This window comes from Vulpes vulpes, chromosome 13 (assembly GCF_048418805.1).
Source record: "Vulpes vulpes isolate BD-2025 chromosome 13, VulVul3, whole genome shotgun sequence".
NCBI classification, from domain to species: Eukaryota; Metazoa; Chordata; class Mammalia; order Carnivora; family Canidae; genus Vulpes; species Vulpes vulpes.
This window is the reverse complement of record NC_132792.1, coordinates 81,845,981-81,870,672: the sequence shown is the minus strand read 5'-3', so window position 1 is coordinate 81,870,672 and position 24,692 is coordinate 81,845,981. Positions and strand designations below refer to the sequence as shown.

Sequence of the window (24,692 nt, the reverse complement as noted above, 5' to 3'; positions counted from 1 at the left end):
AGTTCAGGCAATTAAGAGTTTCTTCCTTCCTTCTCTGGAAAGCCCTATGGAAGGGTAGGAAGAAAAAATACTCGAAAACCTTGCATTCTGCTAAAGGAGTTTACAAAGTCACTAGTGAATACTTTGTATTTTAAAGAGTATAAGACATATTTAACAGAGCAGATATATTTTGTCCTGTTTAATGTGAATTACATCTGGAATCTTATTTTTATATGTGTTTTGATCATACATTTTGAATATGAACTCTGAGTAGATTGACCTATAATGTATAGTACAATATTTTTTCCCTTCGTAAGCTTAGCAATATAGCTAAATTTTTATCAACCTCAAATATACTAATTAATAACCTAGTAATTATTAAACCTCAGTGTCTCCTTTCATATTTTGCATTTTTGCATTTTTGTATATGACCTGAATGTTTTATCAATACATTTCTGTGGTCCCTGAGAGATAAGAACCTCCTGGCTGAATCTATACTATAGGGTACTTCTTTAAAATTATAGTTTTGTCTGTGCAAAAAGGATCTAATTGAACCTCCTTACTTTACAGAGGTCATACATCTGCTTAACTATTCATGTAGTCATCTGTATCCTGTCTTGTTCCAAAATTAACTTTCAAAAAGACACAGTAAGATAAAAACAGTTGAGGGCTAACTGCTGTGGGGAAAAGGGACATCAGCACCATAGGTAGTGCCCAAAGGCTCACCTGCAGACCCTGTACACTTGCCTTGAGGTGGGTCTTGTCCTGGGTTCTAACTCTTCTCCCGGGTTCTGACTCGTCTCGCATCATCCTGAAATAAGTTAGGGTTCAGAAGTTTAAGAACAAACCATTGCTGTGTGAGAGAGGATAAGCTGTTCCTTCTACATACTTTAGAAAGATGCTTCTTCCAGCGGTCCTTTTAGAGAGAGATCCATACAATATAGTGAATCTCAAAATAAAACAACTTCATATTAAATACTCCCATCAGGATGCTTCCCCTTTGAGGTGCTCAGTCCAGCATGGACGTGTCACATGTGAATACTCAGCTCGCAGCATTTCCTGGGTACTGAAGCATGTGGTGGTTTGATGGAGACAGCTGAGGCACCTAGAAAAATGGTGGGCTGTGTGTGCTCTTGAAGCAGCTCCCAGTAAACATTCTCTCAGCTAGATCTTCAAAAAATCCTGAAGGGCAGGGAGTTTGAGGTATTGTGCCCTCAATCATTTGCAGCAAATTATTAATAGAGTAGGGATGCTGCTCCAGATGCCATGACATCCTGAAATCTTACAGTTCATCTGAAACAAAATTAATGTGTGCTAAACTTTTTATTTTTATAAGATTTTATTTATGAGAGACAGAGAGACAGACATAGAGGGAGAAGCAGTCTCCCCCCACAGGGAGCCCAATGTGGGACTTGATTTCCAGGCCCAGGATCATGCCCTGAGCTGAAGGCAGATGCTCAGCCACTAAGCCACTGAGGCATCCTCCCTGCCCTTTTATTTTAAATAAGAAATTACATGAGTTAAGTTGGAAATGGGGGCACCATCTTGTGCGTACTTCTGGACTTGTCAGTGGTATATCCTCCCCCCCTGCCCCTGTCCTCTCCTGAGGGAGGGGCCGTCATGCTGTTCTCCTTTATTTCTTGACTTGCGTTCCTCGTGAAGATTCATGGCTGCCTTCTAATCCAGCAGATGGAAGTGTAATCCCTGTGCCACCCCAGGGAATTGACCTGAGGAGCTGTCATGCCTCCTGTTTATAGTTGGTTAGATATTTTAACTCAGCCTGGAGGGGCTTGCCAGTCACGTGAGAAGGATAATACCTTAGTCCGTGGATTCTACGCCCCATGATGGCTAAAAGTGGGTTTGTTGAAGGCAATGGATCCATGGGAAACATGTATGTACAGTTTTGAGTGCAGCACTTGCCTAGCTAGACTATGAACCTATGTTTCTGTAATCCCCTTACCTCTGTGATAGTGTCCTACACAGAACAATTATTTTTCCCATCCCAGTCATCTTTGCAACTCCTTTAAAGATGTTGCAGCAGAATTTATGATAAAGTGGTACACTGTCTGCCTAGAAAGAGATCTTCCTATTTTCTGTCCATTAGGAATGTCCTAGGAGGTAGTCGGGCTGTGACCCAGTGGGTGCTGGAAGAGGACGCAGAAACAGAGGGTGAGGGATGCTGGTGCCCTTCCGTGTGGCACTTGCTGCTCCCTGCCTGCCTTTGTGGAAGAAGGTGCTTAGTGCAAAATGGAGATTTGAAATGAGTTCTTCTTTGAGAGTAAAGAGAAAAAAATTCATATATAATGTGGGGGGGGGGGGCAGTGTTCTCATCAAGTAATGCGTTATGCCTCAGTAAAGATAGAAATGATAACTAATAAATTAAAATTTTATTTTCTAAGGGTAAGTTATCCAAATGGTATTTCATTCCAATGTTTTTGGATTTTTTAAATGTTTTTGAAGCATTTTTCCATATATTCATTCATTCCAGTTTCTCTCTCATAAGTCTGCATATGTACTTTGACTATTTGTTGGTTAGGATTTAGTATGTTTTTCTAATTAATTTGTGTGGACCCTATATAATAAAAAAGTTAACCCTTTTTATATAGTTCCATTTTTTAAACAATTTTTTTTAAGATTTTATTTATTATTTATTCATGAGGGAAACAGAGAGAGAGAGAGGCAGAGACACAGGCAGAGGGAGAAGCAGGCTCCATGCAGGAAGCCCGATGTGGAACTCCATCCCGGGTCTCCAGGATCCCGCCCTGGGCTGAAGGTGGTGCTAAACCACTGATCCACCCAGGCTGCCTGTATAGTTCCTTTTTAAAATTAGAAACTGAGCGCCCCCCCCCCCCCAATTAATAACTCTTCTACTTGAAAATGACAACCAATTTCTTTAAAACTAAATAAATAAATAAATAAATAAATACAAGCTTTTAAAGCTTTTTTTTTTTTTTTAGTGAGTCTTACCCTGTGTTCCTGTGAATGCTTTTCTCAGGTATGCTGATAACTGAAGGTCTTAGATTTTATTCTGAGGTTAAGCACAGCAACCTTCTCCTTTAACCCAGGGTGGACAAGGCATAGACCACAGTTTAAATAATTTAACTGCCATCGTTCAAAATTTGAATAAAATGGAGATTTATTCATGATTTTCTATTCTCCCAATGAAGAGAGGATTTTTAAATTTTCAGATTGAAGGATTGTTTTTTGTTTTTACCAGCAGCCAGCTATTATTCATAAGTCTATTTTAGCTGCATATTCTAACTTTCTAAAAGTATGGTTAATTCAGTGTACTCTTTAAAAGACTACTTTGTGCAGACTACTGAGAGTCAAAAAAATCTAAGCAATGTGCTAGGGATTCCTTGTTCCCATGAAAACTAGAAATTCAAGCTAAGCATGGTGTTGACTCAGTGATTTAATGAATTTGTTACTCTGGATTTTCATTGATTGCTTTAACAAGACAGGTAAGACTTGATAGTATAAATAGTAAGGTCGGCTAAGTAGCTATAACAGGAGACTGATTAAATCAGAATTTCTCTGACAAGATGAATATGTTGTGAGGATGTTTTCAAAAATGTGGAATCCTAGGACAGTGGAGACCCCTCCTGGGCTGCTAATACAGTGGCGTGCATAATCCAGTTCATCTCTTGACATTGCAGTCAAGTATAATTGGCTTTGGTTTTATACTCGTAGCAATGTTCGTGGGGGAAAACTGCATTTACAATGTGTAATTGTTTCTAGGCTTCAGAAGCTGGCTTTAAGAAATAATTGTACAGCTACAACTCAGCATCTGCGACTCCTCATTAGAGGACAAGACCAGGACTGCTTTCAGGTTTGTACAGTACGTGGTGCTGTTTCATCTTCTTTCAGACCACTTACATGCACAGACCCTCATGTGGTGCTTCAGCTTTGAAAGTTTGGGTTGATGGTAGTTGTATTTGTGCTCCTGCTATGTTGTATGCAGTAATTGTTTTTAAATTGTAGCTTCAACACACTTTTGGTTCTGAAGAACGACTAACCAGTAACTGTGAGATTAGAATGTGTCCAAAAGAAGATGTTCACATCTCTGTGTTATTTGCACCTACTCGATTATCTTGTATGTTGGCTAAACTAGAAATTAAACAACTGGGAATTCGATCGCAACCAGGCATTAAGTTCACGGTAAGATGATCTTATTGCTTTTTTTCCTCCCATGGAGTTTCTGACATGTTATAATTATTAGTTCAATATTGGTAAACTGTGTATACTCTGCTTTTTTATAAGTCAGAATAGATATTTGCCTCACTTTACAAATAAGTTAGGGAGTACGTATGTGCTTTGTACAAGTGTAATGTTCTAAAAGTAACCTCCATATTATTCTTGTGGGAAACCATCTCTCATGCCTCTAAGCTTCATTTCAGCTGGAGCATTTTGAAATGTACCCAACTTTACAGGAACACACTTTTTGGTAAATCCAGATCAAACTTTAAGAATATTGACTTTCCAAGTAAATTGTACTTTCTCTATTCAGTAAAATACCCACTGACACCATTTACTAGACTGTTCCAGAACTAGGGATACAAAAACAAGAGCTTTTATATTTTGTTCCTTCCCAGTGTAATTTTTAGAAAGGATTTCAACTCATTTCTTTAGATATAGTCAGAGCAGTGAGAAATAAAGGTGGTAAATCATTGAGAAAAACAAAGAAAAGAATAATCAAATGAAACACACATTCTATAAATGTGCATACCTTAAAGCTACACAGTTTTTGGCTGTGGGGCTGAACTAAAATTTTGGTCCATTTTTAGTGTCAAAGAGGGAATGCAATGAGTTACGAGATTAACAGTACCAAAAGCTTGAAATTATTTTGTTTTGAGAGAGAAACAAGAGTGAACAGGGTGATGGCAGAGGGGGAGGGAGAAAGAATCTTAAGCATGCTCCATACCCAGTGAGGATCCTGACATGGGGCTTGATCTCACGACTCTGAGGTCATGACCTGAGCCAAAATCAAGAGTTGGGCACTTAACCAACTGAGTCACCCAGGAACCACCAGACAGTTGTTTTAAAAAACAGTACATCTGGGATGCCTGGGTGGCTCAGCAGTTGAGCATCTGCCTTTGGCTCAGGGCTTGGTCCTGGAGTCCCGGGATCAAGTCCCACATCGGACTCCCTGCATGGAGCCTGTTTCTCCCTCTGCCTGTGTCTCTGCCTCTCTCTCTCTCTCTCTCTCTGTGTGTGTGTCTCTCATGAATAAATAAATAGAATCTAATTAATTAATTAATTAATTAGTACATCTTTATGGCAAACATAGCTTTTTTTGTTGCTGAAGCTTGACATATTCTCTGTGGAGCTCTTCCTTTGGCTACATGAGCTGTGGTGGGCAAAGCTGTTTAAAGATGTAAGTAGTTGGGCTGGCTGGCTCAGTCAACACAGCAGGTGACTCTTGATCTCAGGATTGTGAGTTTCAGCCCCATGTTGGGGGATGGGTTTACTTAATTAAAAAGAAAAAGAAAAAGATGTAAGTCGTTGTCTCTAGGAACAACAGTCTTTTGTGTGAGTTGAGGACACAATGCCAAAGTACCACATACCCTGATGATCTGGTTTCAAGTAAGAAATCAAGTGGTTTGTGGAGAGAACTGGAAGGGACTATCCTGAATAGATTTCTATAAGTTTCATGTTTACTAGCCAAGATGTTAAGATTGTTCTTAAGAATTTCTGGAGAACTAAAAAAAGAAAAAGAATTTCTGGAGAACTAATAATTCCCTGATTGTTTAGGGCAGGACCATTTGATTTGACAGTCACCCAACAGAAGTACAGGCTGATGTTCTCTTAAGACAAACCAGAACCCTAGGGGGAGACCTGCCTATGTAAATGCCACCTGTTCTCTCAGAGGTGGACTAAATGGGGACCTGAAGTGCACAGATGAATATGACTTTTATCCAAGTCTCACAAGACTTGGACTACCAGCACTAATGTATTTTTGTGGAGATAAAGAACCTGGTACAGTGGTGCAAGAGCACTTCACTGTAGCGATAAGAGATTGGGAATAGCTTTGCTTCTGTTCTTCACACTCACTCTGGATAGTCTCCACTTGCTCATGCTTCACTCACTTATCTTCTTGGTTTGGTTCTGAGAAATAAGTGAAATTATGCTTTGTGTACCATAAAGCATTGTGGGACTGTAATAAAAATATATTGATTGGATGCTGAGTATATGCCAGGCCCTACTCTTAATTGTCACTACATGGAATACCACACTTTATCTTTAAAAGGAACTACCTAGTTCATTCCACTGTCTCTATTCTACACATAGGGAAACAAACCTAGACAGATGCTTGGGATGGTGGTGCATCTCACACAGCAGTAAGTGGTCCAGGGTTCACATTCAGACTACCTGGCAGCAAAGCTCACTTTTATCTATTGCATGGGCTCTGAGTGTTCATCCTGCCTCTGTTTTCCAGTCCTGCGGAGCAGCAGTTTTCAACCAGAGGCTGTTTTACCCTCCAGGGGACATTTGGCAATATGTGGACATATTTTTGGTTGTCGTAACTGAGGGTAGGAAAAGGGTGCTGCTGGCACCTAATAAGTAGAAGCCAGGGATGTAGCTAACCTCCCTGTAAGGCGCAGGCTGGCCCCACCACAAGGAATGATAGAGCTCAGGGTGTCGATAGTGTGAGGTTAAGAAACCCTTCCCTGGAACAGTAGTTTTTCCTCTTGAATCTTTGGATTCTATTAGCCTTGGTCAGATTTTTTTTTTATTTAATCATACTTTTTCTTTCTTAACTATTTACTCAGCAGTTAATTTGTGATTCCTTAGGCTTTGAAAAATACAGGAAAAATACTTCTGTTGAGTGTTTTCAAAGGCTGACTTTCCCATTATTTTCTAGTTGCATACGTAAAATCTACTGCAAGTTTCTGTGGGAAGAGAAATTAGAAACACTTGGCTTTCAAAACTACCAAGAGCTCACTCTGAATGAGGAGGGATTTGTAGGAGCTTCAGATCTGAAGCATTTTAAAATGCTACCAATCTGTACTCATTTTGGCAAGCCAGTACCAATTTATGAGGTCCCTAAATTTAATTTTTTAAATGTTATTTTGAGTGCATAACACAACTCAGAATAAGCTGTTGATATTTTCAAGTTTGCAAGGTATACTTTGGAACACATTTTATTTGTTTTAAAGATTTTATTTGTTTGAGAGAGAGAGAACATGAGTGGTAGGAAATGGTTGGGGTAGAGGGAGAAGGAGACTCCCCACAGAGCAAGGAGCCTGACAGTGGGGCTCAATCCCAGGACCCTGGTATCATGACCTGAGCCAAAGGTAGATGCTTAACCAGCTGAGCCACCCAGGTGCCCCCGGAATACATTTTAATAGTTAGCAGTGATCATTTTTAAAAGAATACCTTTTTATCTTTTTTTTAAAGACTTATTTATTTTAGAGAGACAGCATGCATGCATGAGCTGGGAGGGAGCAGGGGAGAGAGAGAGAGAGAATCTCAAGCAGACTCATCACTGACCGAGGAACTCAATCCCAGGATCCTGAGATCATGAGCTGAGCCAAATTCATCAAGAGTCGGATGCTTAACCAACTGAGCCACCCAGGCTCCTCTTAAAGGAGTACGTTCTAAAGGATATGGAAAGTTTGTTTCCCAGCAGCATACCTATCTTCCTGTATTTTTATTTATAGACTTTATTTTCTGAATCCTTGTTCCCGGGTAGTGCTGACCCCTGTGGAAGCAGCCTGGCTTAGAGACAGCACCGGTTGGCACCTAACGCCTGCCTTCGGTCTGCACTCTGGCTAGGATTCTGTCCTCTGAGAGCTGTTTGAGTTCTTGGCTTCTATTTGGTCCCTCTAGCACACTTCTTTCTCACTCTGGAAGATGAAAAGCTAATAGGATTATAGAATAATAGATGTTTTTTTCACCAACACATTTCATTTTCAAAATTGAGAATTACTGGGAAGTTGGAAGAACTGTGTATGGTGAACCGTCACATACTCTACTACTTACATTCCATATTTACTTTATCCCATATCCAACCATTCATCTCTTTTTTTATGCATTTAAAAGTAAATCACAAATATCAGTATGTTTCACCCTAAACACTTCCTAAGCAAGTTTATCCATACTAATTTTTTTATTCCTTTATCATCTAAGCTTGCTTTTATGACAATGAAATAATTTAGCATATTGGAAGGTAAATAATTTTGCAACTCTTTGTTTTTGTTCTAAAGTTCTTTAATATAATGCTGGAATGGAAGTGGGGTAACTACTAGCTAACGTACACAAATAATAATTTTAATTTTAATTATATTTGGGGGTTTTGCCTATAATTTAATCTTTGCTTTCTGCTTACATAAAAATAATTCTGGATGTATATATTTTCTGCTTTTAGATACCTTTGTCTGGATATGGAGGAACAAGTAATCTTATTTTGGAAGATGTTAAGAAGTTATCTGACAGTTACATGGTAACAGTGAATGACTTAATACCTGGCAAAGAAAGTAGAATTGTTTTTTCTGTTCATAACACCGGCTCTCGGGCAGCTTTTGTTAAAGCAATAGGTTTTAAGGATTCTCAGAAAAAAGTTTTGCTGGATCCTAAAGTACTAAGGATTTTTCCAGATAAATTTGTGCTCAAAGAAAAAACACGAGAAGTAAGTATGTCTCAGCACTAAAAATACGAACTCATTTTTAAGTGAAATTAAGAATTATGTATTTTATGGCTAAAAAATAGTATTTGAAAGTAATAAAGGGGTGGAAATACTTACCTGATCTTAGAAGTGCTGTCATATGCACCCATGTCTACTGATTGTGTAGGCTCATATTAGAGTTAATTCACAATGAAGTGACTCAAGGAAAATATTTAATATTCACTCCTGATTTTTTTTTCTTGGCATCAGGATGTTACTATAATATATAATCCATTAGACAGAAAGAACAATTACACAACCACAACAGAACTGTCAACTATATACTTCTTTGGTGGTGATGAAATTTCGAGGCAGCAGTATCGAAGGTAGGTTATTTAGATGGTTTGGGAAACTGTTCAGTAGAAATAATGAAGGCTTAAAAACGATTTGGAATTTGAAAGTTATAGAACATGGTCAGCTACTTATTAGTGAACTGGTGGATGAAAAGCTTGATAAAATTTGTATAGCTGGTAGTCCGACATGATGTGAGGAAGAAATGCCTGTAGGAAACTCATCTGCTATATTTGTAATGTGCCTTCTTTTCTAAACATATGTATTGTATTGTGCCTCTTTTCCTGTATGCAAATAGGCACCTCAGACTTCTTATAATAGGACCATCTTCCTAATGATGGTCAATTTTAGAAAAGATTTAAGAACTATTGAAAGAATATTTTGTGTATAAACACACCTGACTCACTTGTAGTATTTCTGGGAATGTTGTGAATTATTTGAAAGGATCAAGTTGTATTTAGAAATGTGTAGGGTGTTTAATTTGGCTAGCTTGATGCATGTGCTTCTAGGAAATTTGGTACCTCTAAATATCGTTTAATATACAAAAATCTTGTCAAACTTAGACATTTAGATTTAGATGTGATTTAAACATAGGTAACTTTTTTATATGTTGAATTCAGAGTTCTTGTATGATAAAATTTTGTTGCCTTAGCCTAGAGGGCCTGAATATACTAAAATGAGTGAGGCTCACAACGTTTCATGTGTTCATTAGCTCCTAGTAGGGGAGGGTTATACACTTATACCAGCATTTCCTTCTTCTAACCCTTTGTGCTCTGCTATATTTTATTCTGATACATAATTTAGGAAATTGTTTTATTTTTGATCTGTTGAGTGAGGGGTTGTTGAGACGTTTAAAAAGAGACTTGAATGACAGGCTGCTACATAATGTTAGAATAGACCCAATATAAAGAGCTCAACTTTGAATCTGGTTTTGTTTCTCACTTAAGTATTTTAGATATGGAAACAGACATTTGGAGAAATTAGATGACCAGGTTTGGGCTTTCCCCCCCTCATAAAAACCTCTTTGCCACATGTATATAGCAATGAGGTTTCTTTGGTTTGTGGACATCTGAGTATTAGAAATTTACATTTTAGTTCTCTCACCTCAAAGATTCTTTAGAAGGGGTCAGGTAAATATAGTTATATGGCGATTTAAATGTCTCTCTCTGACATCTAACTTATATTATGTTCTTGGCATATTCTTTTTTCCTTGAGACAAATTCCTAACTATGATCAAATTCTTACAAATGAAAATGTAAGACCTGAAGAGAATCTAATTTTACTCTTCTGTCTACTTCTATATTAGGGAGCTCATTTGATGTTCATATTTAACTGAAAGCAATGACTATGCTACCATGTATAACTTTCAAGGAAATTTCCAAAACAAATTTTCTTTTAAAAATACCTATATTAGGATTTAAGACATGAGATCTATATACTAATGCATTATGCATGCTATTTGTGAAATTTGTCACGTACACTAAGGAAAATCTAATTTATGTAAAATCATTTTTTAATAAAATCCTCTATTGGCAGAGCCCTTTTGCATAAACCAGGGATTATAGAACAAGTGCTTCCAGAACATAGTGTGCTGCAGAACGTTGATTTTGCTGAGACATTTCAGGATGAGTTACTAGTAACTGAAGGTAAGAATTTCAGCATGTCTTAATACTACCAATGACCCAGAAGATGTATCTGGATCCAGGGATGTGTTATAAAGAAGATGAGTATTAGTTTAGATTATGGAATCAGGTTGAGCCACACATCTGCTGTATGACTTTGGATGTCACTGAGATTGTTTTCTTTTTCGTAAATGAGAGTTATAATATCTAACTTCTCATCCATACAGAACTGTGAAGATAACATGAGAGAGCCTTGCTATGTAAATGTTAGATGTTATCACGTACTATGGCACCTATTCTTTGGGTAGACTTATAAATAGGAGGAGAATGGTCATTATTGAATTCAAATTACTATTTAAGATTTAGTGATTGCAGGAGCAGCCCTGGTGGCTCAGCGGTTTAGCGCCTGCCTTCAGCCCAGGGCATGATCCTGGAGACCCCGGATCGAGTCCCACGTCAGGCTCCCTGCATGGAGCCTGCTTCTCCCTCTGCCTGTATCTCTGCCTCTCTCTCTCTATCTCTATCTCTCTGTCTCTCATGAATAAATAAAAATCTTAAAAAAAAAAAAAAAAGGATTTAGTGATTGCAGACTCAAACTCAGTTTGAGATTTCTGTGTCTGTTGTACAATTTATGGAGGATATAATGTTGGAAATAAAAATCCAAAAAAGACAGCAGTGGAATAATTCCAACCTAGATATTTAATTCTATTTGAGCTGAGTTGTTTAAGCATCTAATGGTGTTTATTACTGATGTAAAAAGTATGTATTGAGACATACAAATTATGTAAAAATGGACAGATTTTCACCACAGTATTGTTTATAACAGAAAGAAGTTAAAAGTAACCTAAATGTCCAAGAATAAGGCATTGTTTAATTATGTAATAGAATATGTTGAAGCAATTAAAGCAATGATATGATTCTATAGTAAATGACATGAGAAAGCTCTTCATTAATAAAAATTATTTTAAAGTTTACATACTAAGATCTCCTGATAAAAATAATTTAATGTGTCTATATACATCTACATAGATAAAATTGCAGGAGTATACACACCAAATATGGTATGGTTATGTTCTGGTAGTAGAATTTCAGGTGGTAGTGTTTTTTTCCCCCATTTTCGTTTTCTCGTTTTTTAATGGTGAAAGATCTATAACTTGTAAAATATGAAATGATAAAAGGATATTTATGCCTATGTAGAGGTGATGTAGAATAGTTCATGATCTTTTTGGTAATTAGGCTAGATCATCTGCTCAAAGGGACAGTAGGGAGGGGTGAGTTAAAAATAGTGAAAAGAGAGGATCCCTGGGTGGCGCAGCGGTTTGGCACCTGCCTTTGGCCCAGGGCGCGATCCTGGAGACCCGGGATCGAGTCCCACATCGGGCTCCTGGTGCATGGAGCCTGCTTCTCCCTCTGCCTTTGTCTCTGCCTCTCTCTCTCTCTCTCTCTCTCTCTCTCTGTAACTGTCATAAATAAATTAATTTAAAAAAATAGTGAAAAGATTTGAAAATTGATCTTGTCAGCAATGTGTTAAGGGAGCAGAGTATGGAAAGACCTTGGATTTGGAATTGAAACAATTCAAGACCCATCTTTGCCACTTAATCTCCTCTCAGCTTTATCTTCTTTATCTCTTCTTCGTAAGAAAGATCCCCCAAAATAAAGGAGTTAAACTGAATTATGCTTTGTAGATGAAAGCACTTAGTAACACATGACAACAATCCTGAAAATGTGATTAAAAGTAGGTAGGATGAGTTCGCACAGTTGCATGATTCAGCAACATTTCATTTATTGATTGTAGAAGTGAAGGATGCAGTCCTTGCCCTTTAGGTTCCTCCAGACTAAGGGGAAGACAAGTGATTAAAGTAGGATATGCAAAGGGCCATGATGAGCTGTGTTTAAGAATCTGGAGAATTAAAAAAAAAAGAATCTGGAGGATACAGAAAAAGGGTACCCCATTTAAAATGAAATGACTTTTGAGGTATCTTGAAGAATGAGGAGTTGACAAGATAGAGAGGCTGGGGACCAGCATGGGGAAGGATATTCCAAGGAAAGGGAGCTGCGTGTACAGAAATTCAAGAAATGCGTTATATTAAGGGTTGTGTTGACATACCTAACTAAGAGCTCAAGTAACCCATCAAGACCACCTATCTAAGATGGGGTTGAGTTGGGACTTCAGGTAGGTCTTTGAGACACTAGAATACTAGATTCCTTGAGATGGTGTAGTTATTGTCCAGAGGAAGGGAAGAACCATTCCCACTTTGTGTTGCATTGGTTTGTATAGTAGATCACCTATGGAAATGTTGCAGTTGAACTTTTTTACATGATTATTTTGAATAGCATTTGTTTGAGCACATTGCTATTACAGGTCTTTATAATCTTGCTTTTGGAAATTTGTGATTTGTGGCAAATATTTTCACACTTGAATTAAACGATATCTTTGTTATTATAAATTTCAATTTATGCTTACTATATTCTTTTAACAATTTTTAATTTAAAAAGTCTAATTCTTGGGCACCTGAGTGGCTCAGTGGGTTGGGCATCTGCCTTCAGCTTCGGTCATGGTCCCGGGGTCCTGGGATCGAATCCCGTGTCGGGCTCCCTGCTTGGTGGAGAGCCTGCTTCTTCTTCTCCCCCTGCTCATGCATTCTCTCTCTCTCTCTCAAATAAATAAAATCTTTTTTAAAAGTCTAATTCTTAATGTCTAATTTACTATTTTTTTTAAGTAGGCTCCACATCCAGCATGGGGCTTGAACTCATGACCCTGAGATCAAGAGTCAGATAGATGCTTAACTGACTGAGCCACCCAGGCACCCCTCTTAATGTCTAATTTAAGTGTAGAATACAAGTACCTTCTATAAAATTTCTTGTATATAAAAATTCAGGTGGACTAATATAGAGATATTCAACTTTAGAACTATTTTATTAATCGGCAATATTTAGTTATATTATTGCCTGGTTTCTAGATTTGCTAAAGTTAATGTCTGTGAGACCACCACTTATAAATTGTGAATCCTTACCTCTTTGTGCTTCAGATTCCTCATCCTTGAAGTGGAGATAATATATACCTACCCCCAAAGAGTTGTGAAAGCTAACTAGATTAATATGCATGAAGGAACTAGAACAGTACCTGGCCCACAGTCAGCTTCTTGTATATGTAGCTTTAAACACATTGTACTTTAATGCTCAGGACAACCCCTGAGAAAGATTGTTACTTGATATTATCTTTGGGGAGACTAGAGTTTAGAGAAGTGAAGTTACCACATCCAAGGCCAGGACCTGAGCTGCCTATAATTTCATGCTAGTCAGTGGCAGTAAACCTCAAATGTCACCCACCCTCAACCTAAGAAAATAATATTCTGTGGCTGTAGATGTATAAGTTTATCTGTTACTTTGTGGTGTGATTATGTGAAGACTCATGTATTACAAATATTATTTTCTGTTTCAGTGTATGATCTTCCCCAACGACCAAATGATATTCAGCTCTTCTATGGAAATATGCGCAAAATTATACTTTCAGTAATTGGAGAATTCAGAGATTCTGTGTCTAGCAATGAATTCCTTCAGCCTTCTTCCAGACTTAGCTTAGAATCTAAAAGGTAAGACAGACAAAACATCTCACCAGATTTCAAGATAATTTAATTCATAGTAGAGTTCATTTTTTCTCTACTTTTTTTTGCCTCAACGTGTTTATTATTTCATCTTTATATTTTAGTTTAAGTTGAAATAATTTAAAATTTACAGAAAAGTTTAAAAATGGTAGATATGCTTCTTTCATTGAGATTTCTCAGTTGCTAACATTTTACCACATTTACCGTACTGTCTTTCATGTATATTTAACTTATTTCTGAATCATTTAAAAGTAAGTTGCCGGCATGATGACCAGTTTGTCCTAAGGTTCCTAAAAACACAGACCCTCTCCTAAATAGCTATAGTAAGCCCATCAAAATTAGGACCTTAATATTGTTAAAGTACTGACATCTAGTCCACAGATTGCATGCAAATTCCCCAGTTCCCTAATAAATTCCTTTAACAATTAAAGAAATAAGCAAGAAACTTCCTCTTTCCTTTTCCTCTTTGGCCCAGAATCTAATCTGAGATCACACATTACATTTATTTAGCCTGTCTTCTTTTACCATCTCTTTCTTTTAAATTTTTTTAATTTTTAAATTATATTTTATTTATTTTAAAAATGATTGTATTTATTCATGAGAGACGCACAGAGAGAGGCGGAGACATAGACATAGGCAGAGGGAGAAGCAGGCATCTCAAAGGGAGCCTGATGCAGGACTCGATCCCTGGACCCTGGGATCACATGCTCAACCACTAAGCTACCCAGGCATCCCTAATTCTATTTTATTTAAATCCAATTTGCCAACACTCAGTGCTCATCTTATGTGTCCTCCTCATGCCCTTCACCCAGTCACCCTATCCCCACCCACCTTACCTTACCCTCTTTCAATATAGAGCACTTCCCCCATCTGTCCTTCTCTTTCATGACGGAAGACAGAGGGTTGGATCATCAGATCAGAGCCACAAAATCAAAGATATACCCAAAACTAAGTTTTAGTAATAATTTTAGATGAAACATGAGGAAATCAGGATTGCTAATGATGCTTCCTAGGCCCTTTTTGCAACATTAATACTCTACCCTGGTTCAAATTTAACCTGAGGTCTCTGAGTTGTGCATGTGATACATTGCTCACACAAAAGGGGGAGCTGTTTCCATTGCAAAAGCTCTGTTTTATACTTGTATAATTACATACCTTATGTGATACTTTTTCAAACAGCTATGCTGCATAAATTCATAAATTTCAGATTTCTTTACCACAGCCAATTCTAGACAGACCAGGAACATTCTGTTATAAGCATTCCATAGAAAAGTAAATTAGTAGGTTTGCTGGGAGATGTCACTAGGAAGATCACAAGGGGCTTTGACCAAATGAGCTTTCTTTTTTCCTGGGCATTCCCTAGTAAAAAATGAGAAAATAGGTACAGGCCAGCTGCTTGTCCTTTTCTCATCAGTGACCTTGATGTTTTTGTAGAATATAGACCAGTTACTTTATAAAATGTTGCTCACACCACAGAAGTGATGCTGTTTGTTTTCTCCGTGTATCTTCTATCAACTTCATTAAAATGGTGTCTGCCAGGTTTCTCCACTGTAGCTAACTAATGTCTTAAAGGGAGATCCTTAGAGATGATGAGTTATCTTGCTCCTTATCACACTTGTAGTACCCCGTGATGATTATTATGTGAATCGCATTAGTAGTCTTATTTACCAAATGGTGATTTTTCTGATTCTGTCTACGTTGTTTACCAAATGGTGATTTTTCTGATTCTGTCTACGTTTACTAGTTGTCATTCCACAATAAGGAAGAGATTTACTTTACTCCCTTTTGTGTATTTATATCAGGATGGACTGATGGATTCAGTAGTAATCCTTTACTGTCATCATTTGGTCACTTAACCTGGCTCATTATTCACGGGCACAATGGATATTCTAGGTTTGACATACACTTTCCCCATCCTAGCCCTGGAATAGAAGTTCTGGTTCCTTTTAATGGAGAGAATAGTATTAGAAACTGGGATGTAAATAGTAAGTGTCCTACTGCTTTTCAGGTGTTACTATTTCTAGGCCCCCTCAGTGGATAGAGCTAGGAAATATATATGCATTTATATATAAATCCATGTGTATCCAAACCTGTTTATAAATATCTTGAAATCCTGAGCTTACACTGATATTTCCAATACTGAGAATCCTGGCTTCATTATCCTCAGTATATTTGCATTTACTCAATGCTCCTGCTTTTAACCAGTCTTCTTATCAGATGGGCTATTACCCTGACACAGTGTTGCCAACTCATACTGGCTGAGAGTTTTATGCAAATCCCAGCCACCAAATGAGAGCTCACACACCCACATGGGGCATCCCAACTCATCCTAGCTTGCCATCTTCCCTATAGTTAAAAAAAATATTGGAGTATAACTCACAATATCCTATTAGTTTCAGATGTACATCATAGTGATTGGATATTTTTATACATTATGAAATGGTCCCCACACTAAGTCTAGTTACCCTCTGTTACCATACAAAGTTTTTGCACTATTATTGACTATATTCCCTTTGCTGTATATTACATCTTCATAATTTATTTATAACTAGAAGTTTGTACCACTTAATCCCTTTCACCTGTTTCACTCACACCCAGCTGCTCTCCCTGCCTCCTGTAACCAACAGCTTACTATATCTAAGAGTGTTACTGTTTTGTCTGTTCATTGATTTTGTTTTTTAGATTCCACATGTAAATGAAATCATTACTTGTCTTCCTCTGTCTGACGTATTTCACTTAGCATAATACCCTCTAGGTGCATGTTGTCACAAATGGGGTTAGATTTCATTCTTTCTTATGACTAATACCCAGCGGGTAGGTAAACCACATTTTTATCCATTCATTTATCATGGACATAGGTGCTTTGATATCTTGACTATTTTTTTTTTTTCTTGACTATTTTAAATAATGCTGCAGTGAACATCAGGATGCAAGGCTCTCTTCAGATTGGTATTTTCATTTTCTTTGGATAAATACCTAGAGTAGAATTGCTGGGTCAAATATGCTAGGTTTATTTTTATTTTTTGAGGAACCTCCATACTATTTTCCACAGGGACTGCACCAGTTTGCATTCTAAATCCTCTGCTCATAGCCTGCTTTTAATCAGGCTATTATTTTTTTTTTTTGATACTCAGTTGTAGAAGTTATTTATCATTTGGATATTAACCTCTTATCAGATACTTGATTTGCAAGTATCCCCTCCCTTTCAGTAGGTTGCCTTTTTATTTTGATGATTTCTTTCACTGTACTAAAGCTAGTATCTGTCCTTCTAAAATTATTCCAAAAAAATTAAAGAGGAAGGAGGGCTTCTAAACTCATTTTATGAGGCCAGCATTATCCTGATATGGAAACCAGGCAAAAACACTGTAAAAAAAGAAAATTACAGGTCAGTATCCTTGATGAACACAGATGCAAAAATCCTCAACAAAATATTAGCAACCTGAGTTCAATAATATATTAAAATTAAAAGAATCCCTATACTTTAAATGATAGTTCTTTTCTAAGATATTCAATCAAAGAATTAAAGGTCATAGTTACAGATGTTAAAAATTATCTTGAAAACCACTTAAATTGTGAGGAACTAGTTCTTAAAAAACTAAACAGCCAAGGAAGTAGCTTTATAATTTTTTTTTTTAATTGTTTCTCACTTTTGTTTGTTGCCTCCATTATATCTCTGTTCCTGGGGCAGTCTGATTGGAAAAGGAGCAGATAAGAGGGTGAGGAGAAGATTCCTCTGTTTGCTAAATGACTACTTTAAACAAAGATGGAGTTCTGCTGTATAGTAGGAAAATTTGGGCAATGCCCCAATGAACTTTAGTTAAATCATGTGCTTCTGTGATTATAAATTTCATTTGAATTACCAGTTTTTTGTAATCTAAAGCTAAACACTTCTAACACTTAATAAAAATCCCCTTAAACCTTATCAGCATTTCTTACCATAGTATTTTGCCCAGACACTTTCTTTGGTGTTAGCATCATGAAACCATTTACTATTATACAGTTAGAGATACATTAAGAGTTTTGTTTTTACTGTGGAAGGAGGCTCGGTGTCCATCGAAAGATGAATGGATAAAGAAGATGTGATATATGTGTAAAATGGAATATTACTCAGCCATTAGAAACGACAAATACCCACCATTTGCTTCGACATGGATAGAACTGGAGGGTATTATGCTGAGTGAAATAAGTCAGTTGGAGAAGGACAAACATTATATGGTCTCATTCATTTGGGGAATATAAAAAACAGTGAAAGGGAATAAAGGGGAAAGGAGAAAAAATGAGTGGGAAATATCAGAAAGGGAGACAGAACATGAGAGACTCCTAACTCTGGGAAACGAACAAGGGGTGGTAGAAAGGGAGGTGGGCGGGGGTGGGGGGGTGACTGGGTGATTGGCACTGAGGGGGGGCACTTGATGGGATGAGCACTGGGTGTTATGCTATATGTTGGCAAATTGAACTCCAATTTTAAAAAAATGTAAAATAAAAAAAGACTTAGCATGGCAAAAAAAAGTTTTGTTTTTAAAAAATTCTTAATATTGGGTGGTTTTCCAATCTTTTAAGAGACTTAAGATGGCATGCTAAAGTCAAGACAGGAAAGAAATTACTGATGAAAGATTAGTATAACAATATTTGACGTATAATATATTTTTATTAAGAATTAATATTAATAACATTAAGAATACACAATGAAGAATTTTTCTTCCATGAGACATACATAGTATATTACATAATGCACTTTTAGTTTTATCCAAATGTTTTTAGACTTATGAAGAATTAATATAAAAATGTGACAGTCGAGCTTTTTATCTTTTTTATTAAGCAGAACATTATTATATTTAATATACAAATTCTGTACAACCAGAAAGTAAAAACCTCACAGTAAAATGTTGGTGAGAAACCATGGTATTTCATTTGCAGTGTTTGACAGATAGTTAACATTCTTAGTCATAAGCTTTTTATCATTTTTTATTTTTTTCATCTCCCCCTTTCTCTTTCTCTACAGTGAATCTGACAGTTCTGGGAAACATGGTGGCAATGTTTCTTTGGATGTTTTACCAGTTAAAGGTCCTCAAGGTTCTCCACTTCTTTCACAAGCCACTTGCCCACCTCAAGATAAATCATCCTCCAGGGAAATGTGGACTGTCCAACCTGAACACTTGATTTTGATGGCCCCTTCTCCTTGTGAGTATATCAACAATACCACAACAGCAGTGCACTTTGGAAACCAAGGATGTACTCACTCTGATCCCATTGCTCATCTAGGAAATATACTTGAACTATATGCAAATGTGACCTACGGCTTATGCAGGTCCTCCCCTCCCCTACTGAGACCCACTTCACATTCATCCTGAGCACTGTCCAGCATAAGGCCATTGTCCTCATACCAAGCTCCCAGTTCTCTGTATGGCAGGGATGCTCATCCATGGGCCCTTCCTCCCACCTCATCCCTCACCCCAAAGAACTCATTTGGTACTTGATGTCTTTTGCTCTTAACATTGACACAGTTGGTTCAGAGTAGGAACAAATCTAGTATGAGTGTATGTGCCCAAGATAAGACCAGTGGTAACAATTTCCAGATGTCCTTTTTTTTCTCTTTGTTCAGTGTCTTTGTAGTTTAAAAATAAAATGGTCTTATTTTATAGGGATTTGAAATTCATATAAAGCAAAATTAAGTTGGTAGACTAGGATTTGTTTTTACTGCTTATTAACACATGGAGTGTTCTGGTTTTTTCTCTCCACTAATACTAAACAGAAGTTACATTTTATTTATCTGATAGGTGGTCTGGCAAAAACTGCACGTTTCCAGATTTTAAATAATTCCATTAGGTTACTAAAATTTGAGTTATACTGGCCGGCACATTGCCTTACAGTAACACCACAACATGGATTTATCCCACCAGAGTAAGTATGATTTCCCTTTCCTCCAGGTAGTATTCAGATGTTAGCATAGTGACTTTTGAAGGATCAAATATTTGCCATTTTAACTTATTCAGTAGAATTTTATCATATGCTCCCTGTGCAGAGCTCCATGTGGTTTTGTGGGACTACAGTGTCATTCAAGGCTCATGCTCCTTAGCAGAGTAGAGCCCATGTCCACAGAACTTATGGTGTATACAGCCTAAAAGTAGGTTAAGGGACATGAATGAGGTGGGAAAGATTTCCTGGAATGGAAAATATCAGATTGTGTGGATATATTACTCTGTGTAGCAAATTACAAAGCAAGGGATATGACTGAGCAGATAATGAAGGATGGTGGTTTTTAAGGCCCAGATGGTTCTGTCCTTCATTGCCCTGGGTTTGGCTCAACTTATTCTTCTGGTTTTGTCTAAAGGACAAAAGCTTCCTGACTTTTAATATGTCTGAATCTTACCTAGCTTGCTATGTTTTACAAATAGTATTCTAAAAAGGAAGTCTTGGGGACCAAATACTGATAAGCAGCTGTCCTCTCTGTGCAGCTTAATTATTGATAGGAGCTGCAGTTCTGCAGCTTTCCAGGGGCTTCATCTGGGTTGGCACAGAGCATTCACATCTGAAAGTTACTTCCTATTTGGGAATGGCAACTTTGCAGAAGAGCAACATGAAGTTTATTTACTTTTGCAAAGTGATGAAGTGTCCATTTAAGGAGAGTTCAGTTGGTTAATACTGACTTAAGGTATGGTTAAGCATAGTCCGGGGAAATATTCCTAGGAGCAATCTATTAAACATTTACTAATTAATGGTTGAAAAGATAGGGAAATGATAGATTGTTCCACAAATTACTTTTAATATCACCCCACATACTTAGCTATTAGCAAAGGAAAATACTCTTGCTCTGCCATTTTCTAAAGATTTTATTTATTTGAAAGAGAGAGTGAGAGAGCAAGCATGAACAGTGCAAGAGTAGCAGAGGAAGAGGGAGAAGCTGGGCTGAGCCAGGAGCCCAACATGGGGCTCAATCCAGAACCCTGAGACCATAACCTGAGCCAAAGGCAAATGCTTAACCATCCGAGCCACTCAGGTGCCCTTGCTCTGCCATTTTTGACATGTGTGCAGAAGCGTCTTTTGTAACTAGTCGTTTCTTCTGAGTCACAGATCTGATTATGTTGTCCACATTTAAAAGTCTTCTTTGAGGGCAGCCCGGGTGGCTCAGGGGTTTAGCGCTGCCTTCGGCCCAGGGTGTGATCCTGGAGACCTGGGATCAAGTCCCACATTGGGCTCCCTGCATGAAGCCTGCTTCTCCCTCTGCCTGTGTTCTCTGCCCACCCCCTCTCTCTCTCTCGTGAATAAATACATTTTTTAAAAAATCTTTTTAAAAAAAAGTTTTCTTTGACATTCCATAGCTCTTGAGGAGAACGATGAGCCTGGGAAGTTTTAGCAATTGGGTAAAAAAGTCTTTATTCTTTTCTTTTCCACCCCACTTTTTCTTCCAGTTTCCTTTCCAGCTCTTTCATTTCTCTTTGTACTGTGACTGTATCATTCTTTATTATCAAGTGGCTCAGAGCTTTTGTATATTGGTCTTTCGCTCCAGAAATTTTTTTTCTGAATTGCTTTTAAATGATATTTCTATGGTATGGTCTGTTTTCACATGAGTTTTCCCCTTAGGTTCATGGTTTTATGCCACTCGACTTTTTGTTAGTCACTGAGTTTAGGGGTGATGTAGAAGCATACATGTATGGGATCTCACCTCTTGTCTGTTCTTTATTAGCAACAAGGAAAGAGTTGTTCATTGATAAAACATATTTATAATTCTTGTGGTTATTGCTATTAAAGTATGGGGTACTCTTGTTTTTTATACTGAATTCTTTTTTTTAGGAGTAAGCTACAAATTCTTGTGAGTCCTAATTCCTCTTTATCCACAAAACATTCAATGTTTCCATGGAGTGGTTTCATCTATATACATTGTGACAATGGACAGAAGGTACTTTGTTTTTTTAAGCAACATTCTTCCTATTTTGCAGCTTAACTGTCATGATCCTTACTGGCCCTAGTATTTCAGACATGAAATGAAGGCTGTTCTTTCAGCCCAGCTAGACTTATTCAGATGGAGAAGTTAGCACAGGGTTTTCCTGTTAGTGATCTGAACAATTCTCCTGGGTAGGGGCAGGAATAGAAAGTGGAGCCTAGAAACCATTATTAATTTGCAAAATCTGCTTTAAAAAAGAGGAGAGTTGGGAGAGAGAGGTGAGAGTCACAGATTTACTTTGAGTTTTTTTTTGTTTTGTTTTGTTTTTTGTTTTGTTTTGTTTTGTTTTGTTTTACTTTGAGATCTAAATAAACTTCCTCTTCCTCCATGTTTCATTTGTTTGGCATTACTTTTCTCCACCATGTTTCAAAAATCAGAATTGTTTCTTTAAAATGATAGCTCCACTTGTGTCTTATCTCCTTTATTTGGCTCTTTTCAGAAAGTTGTGAAAGTTCAAATTCGAGAAGACTTGACCCAGAAAGAACTTACTCATTTGGCCTCCAGCTCATTTGGAATCCTTTCACCAGAAACTGATCCTTCTGTTAGTCATCTGGTGAAGCCGATGACAAAACCACCTTCCACAAAAGTTGAAATAAGAAATAAGACTGTTACTTTTCCTGCAACAGAACCTGGTGAAACTTCAGGTGTGGTATCACAAGGATATACAGTTCAAATGGCCACTGATCTGTTGACTCTAACACTCTGTTCTTAGTGACCCTTATTGGGATAAATAAGGGATAGGGATCAAATTGTCCCCTCTTTCGGGAGAGACTCAGGTGGTCCTTGGCAGTCATTTCAGTGACAGGCCAGATTTGGGGCAGTCTAAAAATTGAAAAATGTTTAAGAACTGTTTATGTTCCAGGAGTCTCAGATTCTCGCTGGTCAGAACCATCCCTCCCCAGCTCTCATTAGGTCTTTTACCAGAGCTGCTAGTAAGTTAGCAGCAGAAGAAAAGAAGAAAGAGGGGAAAACTTGGTTCTGCCCCTCACTAGTGAGACTTGAGGCGCTACAGAGGCTAAATGGATAAACTCAGTTTCCCCATTTGCAAAATGTCCATCATAATTGACTCGTCTCACAGAGGGCTTTGAGGGATAAATGAAATAATACATATAAAGCACTTGGCATAGTGTGTGTCACCTAGTAGGCCCTCAGTATTGCTAGTACTCCCCCAGCGTCTGGAGAATACTGCTTTTGCATTTCCTCTCTCCCACCTCCCTCCCTGTGATGGCTCAGTCTGCATGACTGGGATTGGAAAGGGTTTACGCCTTCTGTCACCTGGCCCTCACACCATGCCTCTCCCACTGGCTGTCTTGCACTCATGCTCAGTTTCCGCTGCCTGTCAAGCCTGTCCGTTGCGGGTTATCACCCATCCCCTCGCTCCATTGTCCCCACTCACATCCTCTGAGTTCCAGCGGCTCTTTGGCCTCAGTCAGACATCCAGGCCACTCTCCAGCACCCCAGCCTGGGCTGCCTGGGCTTGAATTCTGTGGTCTGTCTCTGAAATCACTGCCTTAGGAGCATTCTTAACTGCCATGTGCCCTTCCCTCTGCATTCCTGCCTGGTGAGGTTCCAGGCCTTATTAGACCAGCCGTCTACCAGCTTCAGGTCTGTACTGGAGCAGCACAGCACTGCTGCAGGAAACTCTGCCTGTGCCCACAAATTTGTCATCTCTGCTCTCAGAAGCCGCTCAGCACCAATCTCTACTAGCAGCCCTCTTTGTTTGCTAGACTCGTTTGACAGCTTCTCTCCTTTTTTTTTTTTTAATATACGTATATATTTTTATTAGAGTTCAATTTGCCAACGTATAGTATAACACCCATTGCTCAACCTGTCAAGTGCCCCTCTCAGTGCTTGTCACCCAGTCACCCCATCCCCCCACCCACCTCCCCTTCCACTACCCCTTCTTAGGAGTCTTATCCCAGAGTTAGGAGTCTAACCCTCTGATTTTTCCCACTCATTTTCTTTCTTTTCCCCTATAATCCCAATCACTATTTTTTATATTCTCTGTATGAGTGAAACCATATAATGTTTGTCCTTCTCTGATTGACTTACTTCGCTCAGCATAATACCCTCCAGAACCATCCACATCGAAGCAAATAGTGGGTATGCGTCCTTTCTGATGGCTGAGTAATATTCCATTGTATACATAGACCATAGCTTCTTTATCCATTCATCTGTCAGTGGACACCGAGGCTCTTTCCACAGTTTGGCTCATGTGGACATTGCTGCTGTGAACACTGGGGTCCCGGTGTCCTGCCATGTCACTGCATCTATATCTTTGGGGTAAATCCCCAGCAGTGCAATTGCTTGGTCGTAGGATAGCTCTAATTTTAACTCTTTGAGGAACTTCCACACAGTTTTCTAGGGTGGCTGCACCAATTCACATTCCCACCAACAGTGGAAGAGGGTTCCCCTTTCTCCACATCCTCTCCAGCATTTGTTGTTTCCTGTCTTGTTAATTTTCACCATTCTCACTGGTGTGAGGTGGGATCTCATTGTGGTTTTCATTTGTATTTCCCTGATGGCAAGTGATGCGCAGAGCATTTTCTCATGTGCTTGTTGGCCGTGTCTATGTCGTCTTTGGTGAA

At 38.2% G+C, this 24,692-nt stretch overlaps 1 protein-coding gene across 15 annotated transcripts in view; it reads left to right on the top strand.

Annotated features, from left to right (window-relative positions):
- The window catches only part of CEP192 (centrosomal protein 192), a 156,119-nt gene that overhangs the window by 107,819 nt on the left and 23,608 nt on the right, over nt 1-24,692 (top strand). For 12 of the 15 annotated variants that reach the window (XM_072734846.1, XM_072734844.1, XM_072734842.1 and 9 more), the window contains 10 exons: nt 3,718-3,808; nt 3,961-4,137; nt 8,348-8,608; nt 8,855-8,970; nt 10,472-10,581; nt 14,000-14,150; nt 19,165-19,343; nt 19,940-20,063; nt 21,954-22,059; nt 22,544-22,748. In XM_072734846.1, coding sequence (XP_072590947.1) covers nt 3,718-3,808; nt 3,961-4,137; nt 8,348-8,608; nt 8,855-8,970; nt 10,472-10,581; nt 14,000-14,150; nt 19,165-19,343; nt 19,940-20,063; nt 21,954-22,059; nt 22,544-22,748 — 1,520 coding nt within the window. The remainder of the gene's footprint in view (nt 1-3,717; nt 3,809-3,960; nt 4,138-8,347; nt 8,609-8,854; nt 8,971-10,471; nt 10,582-13,999; nt 14,151-19,164; nt 19,344-19,939; nt 20,064-21,953; nt 22,060-22,543; nt 22,749-24,692) is intronic. The other 3 variants (XR_011996701.1, XR_011996700.1, XR_011996699.1) reach the window with 1 other exon arrangement.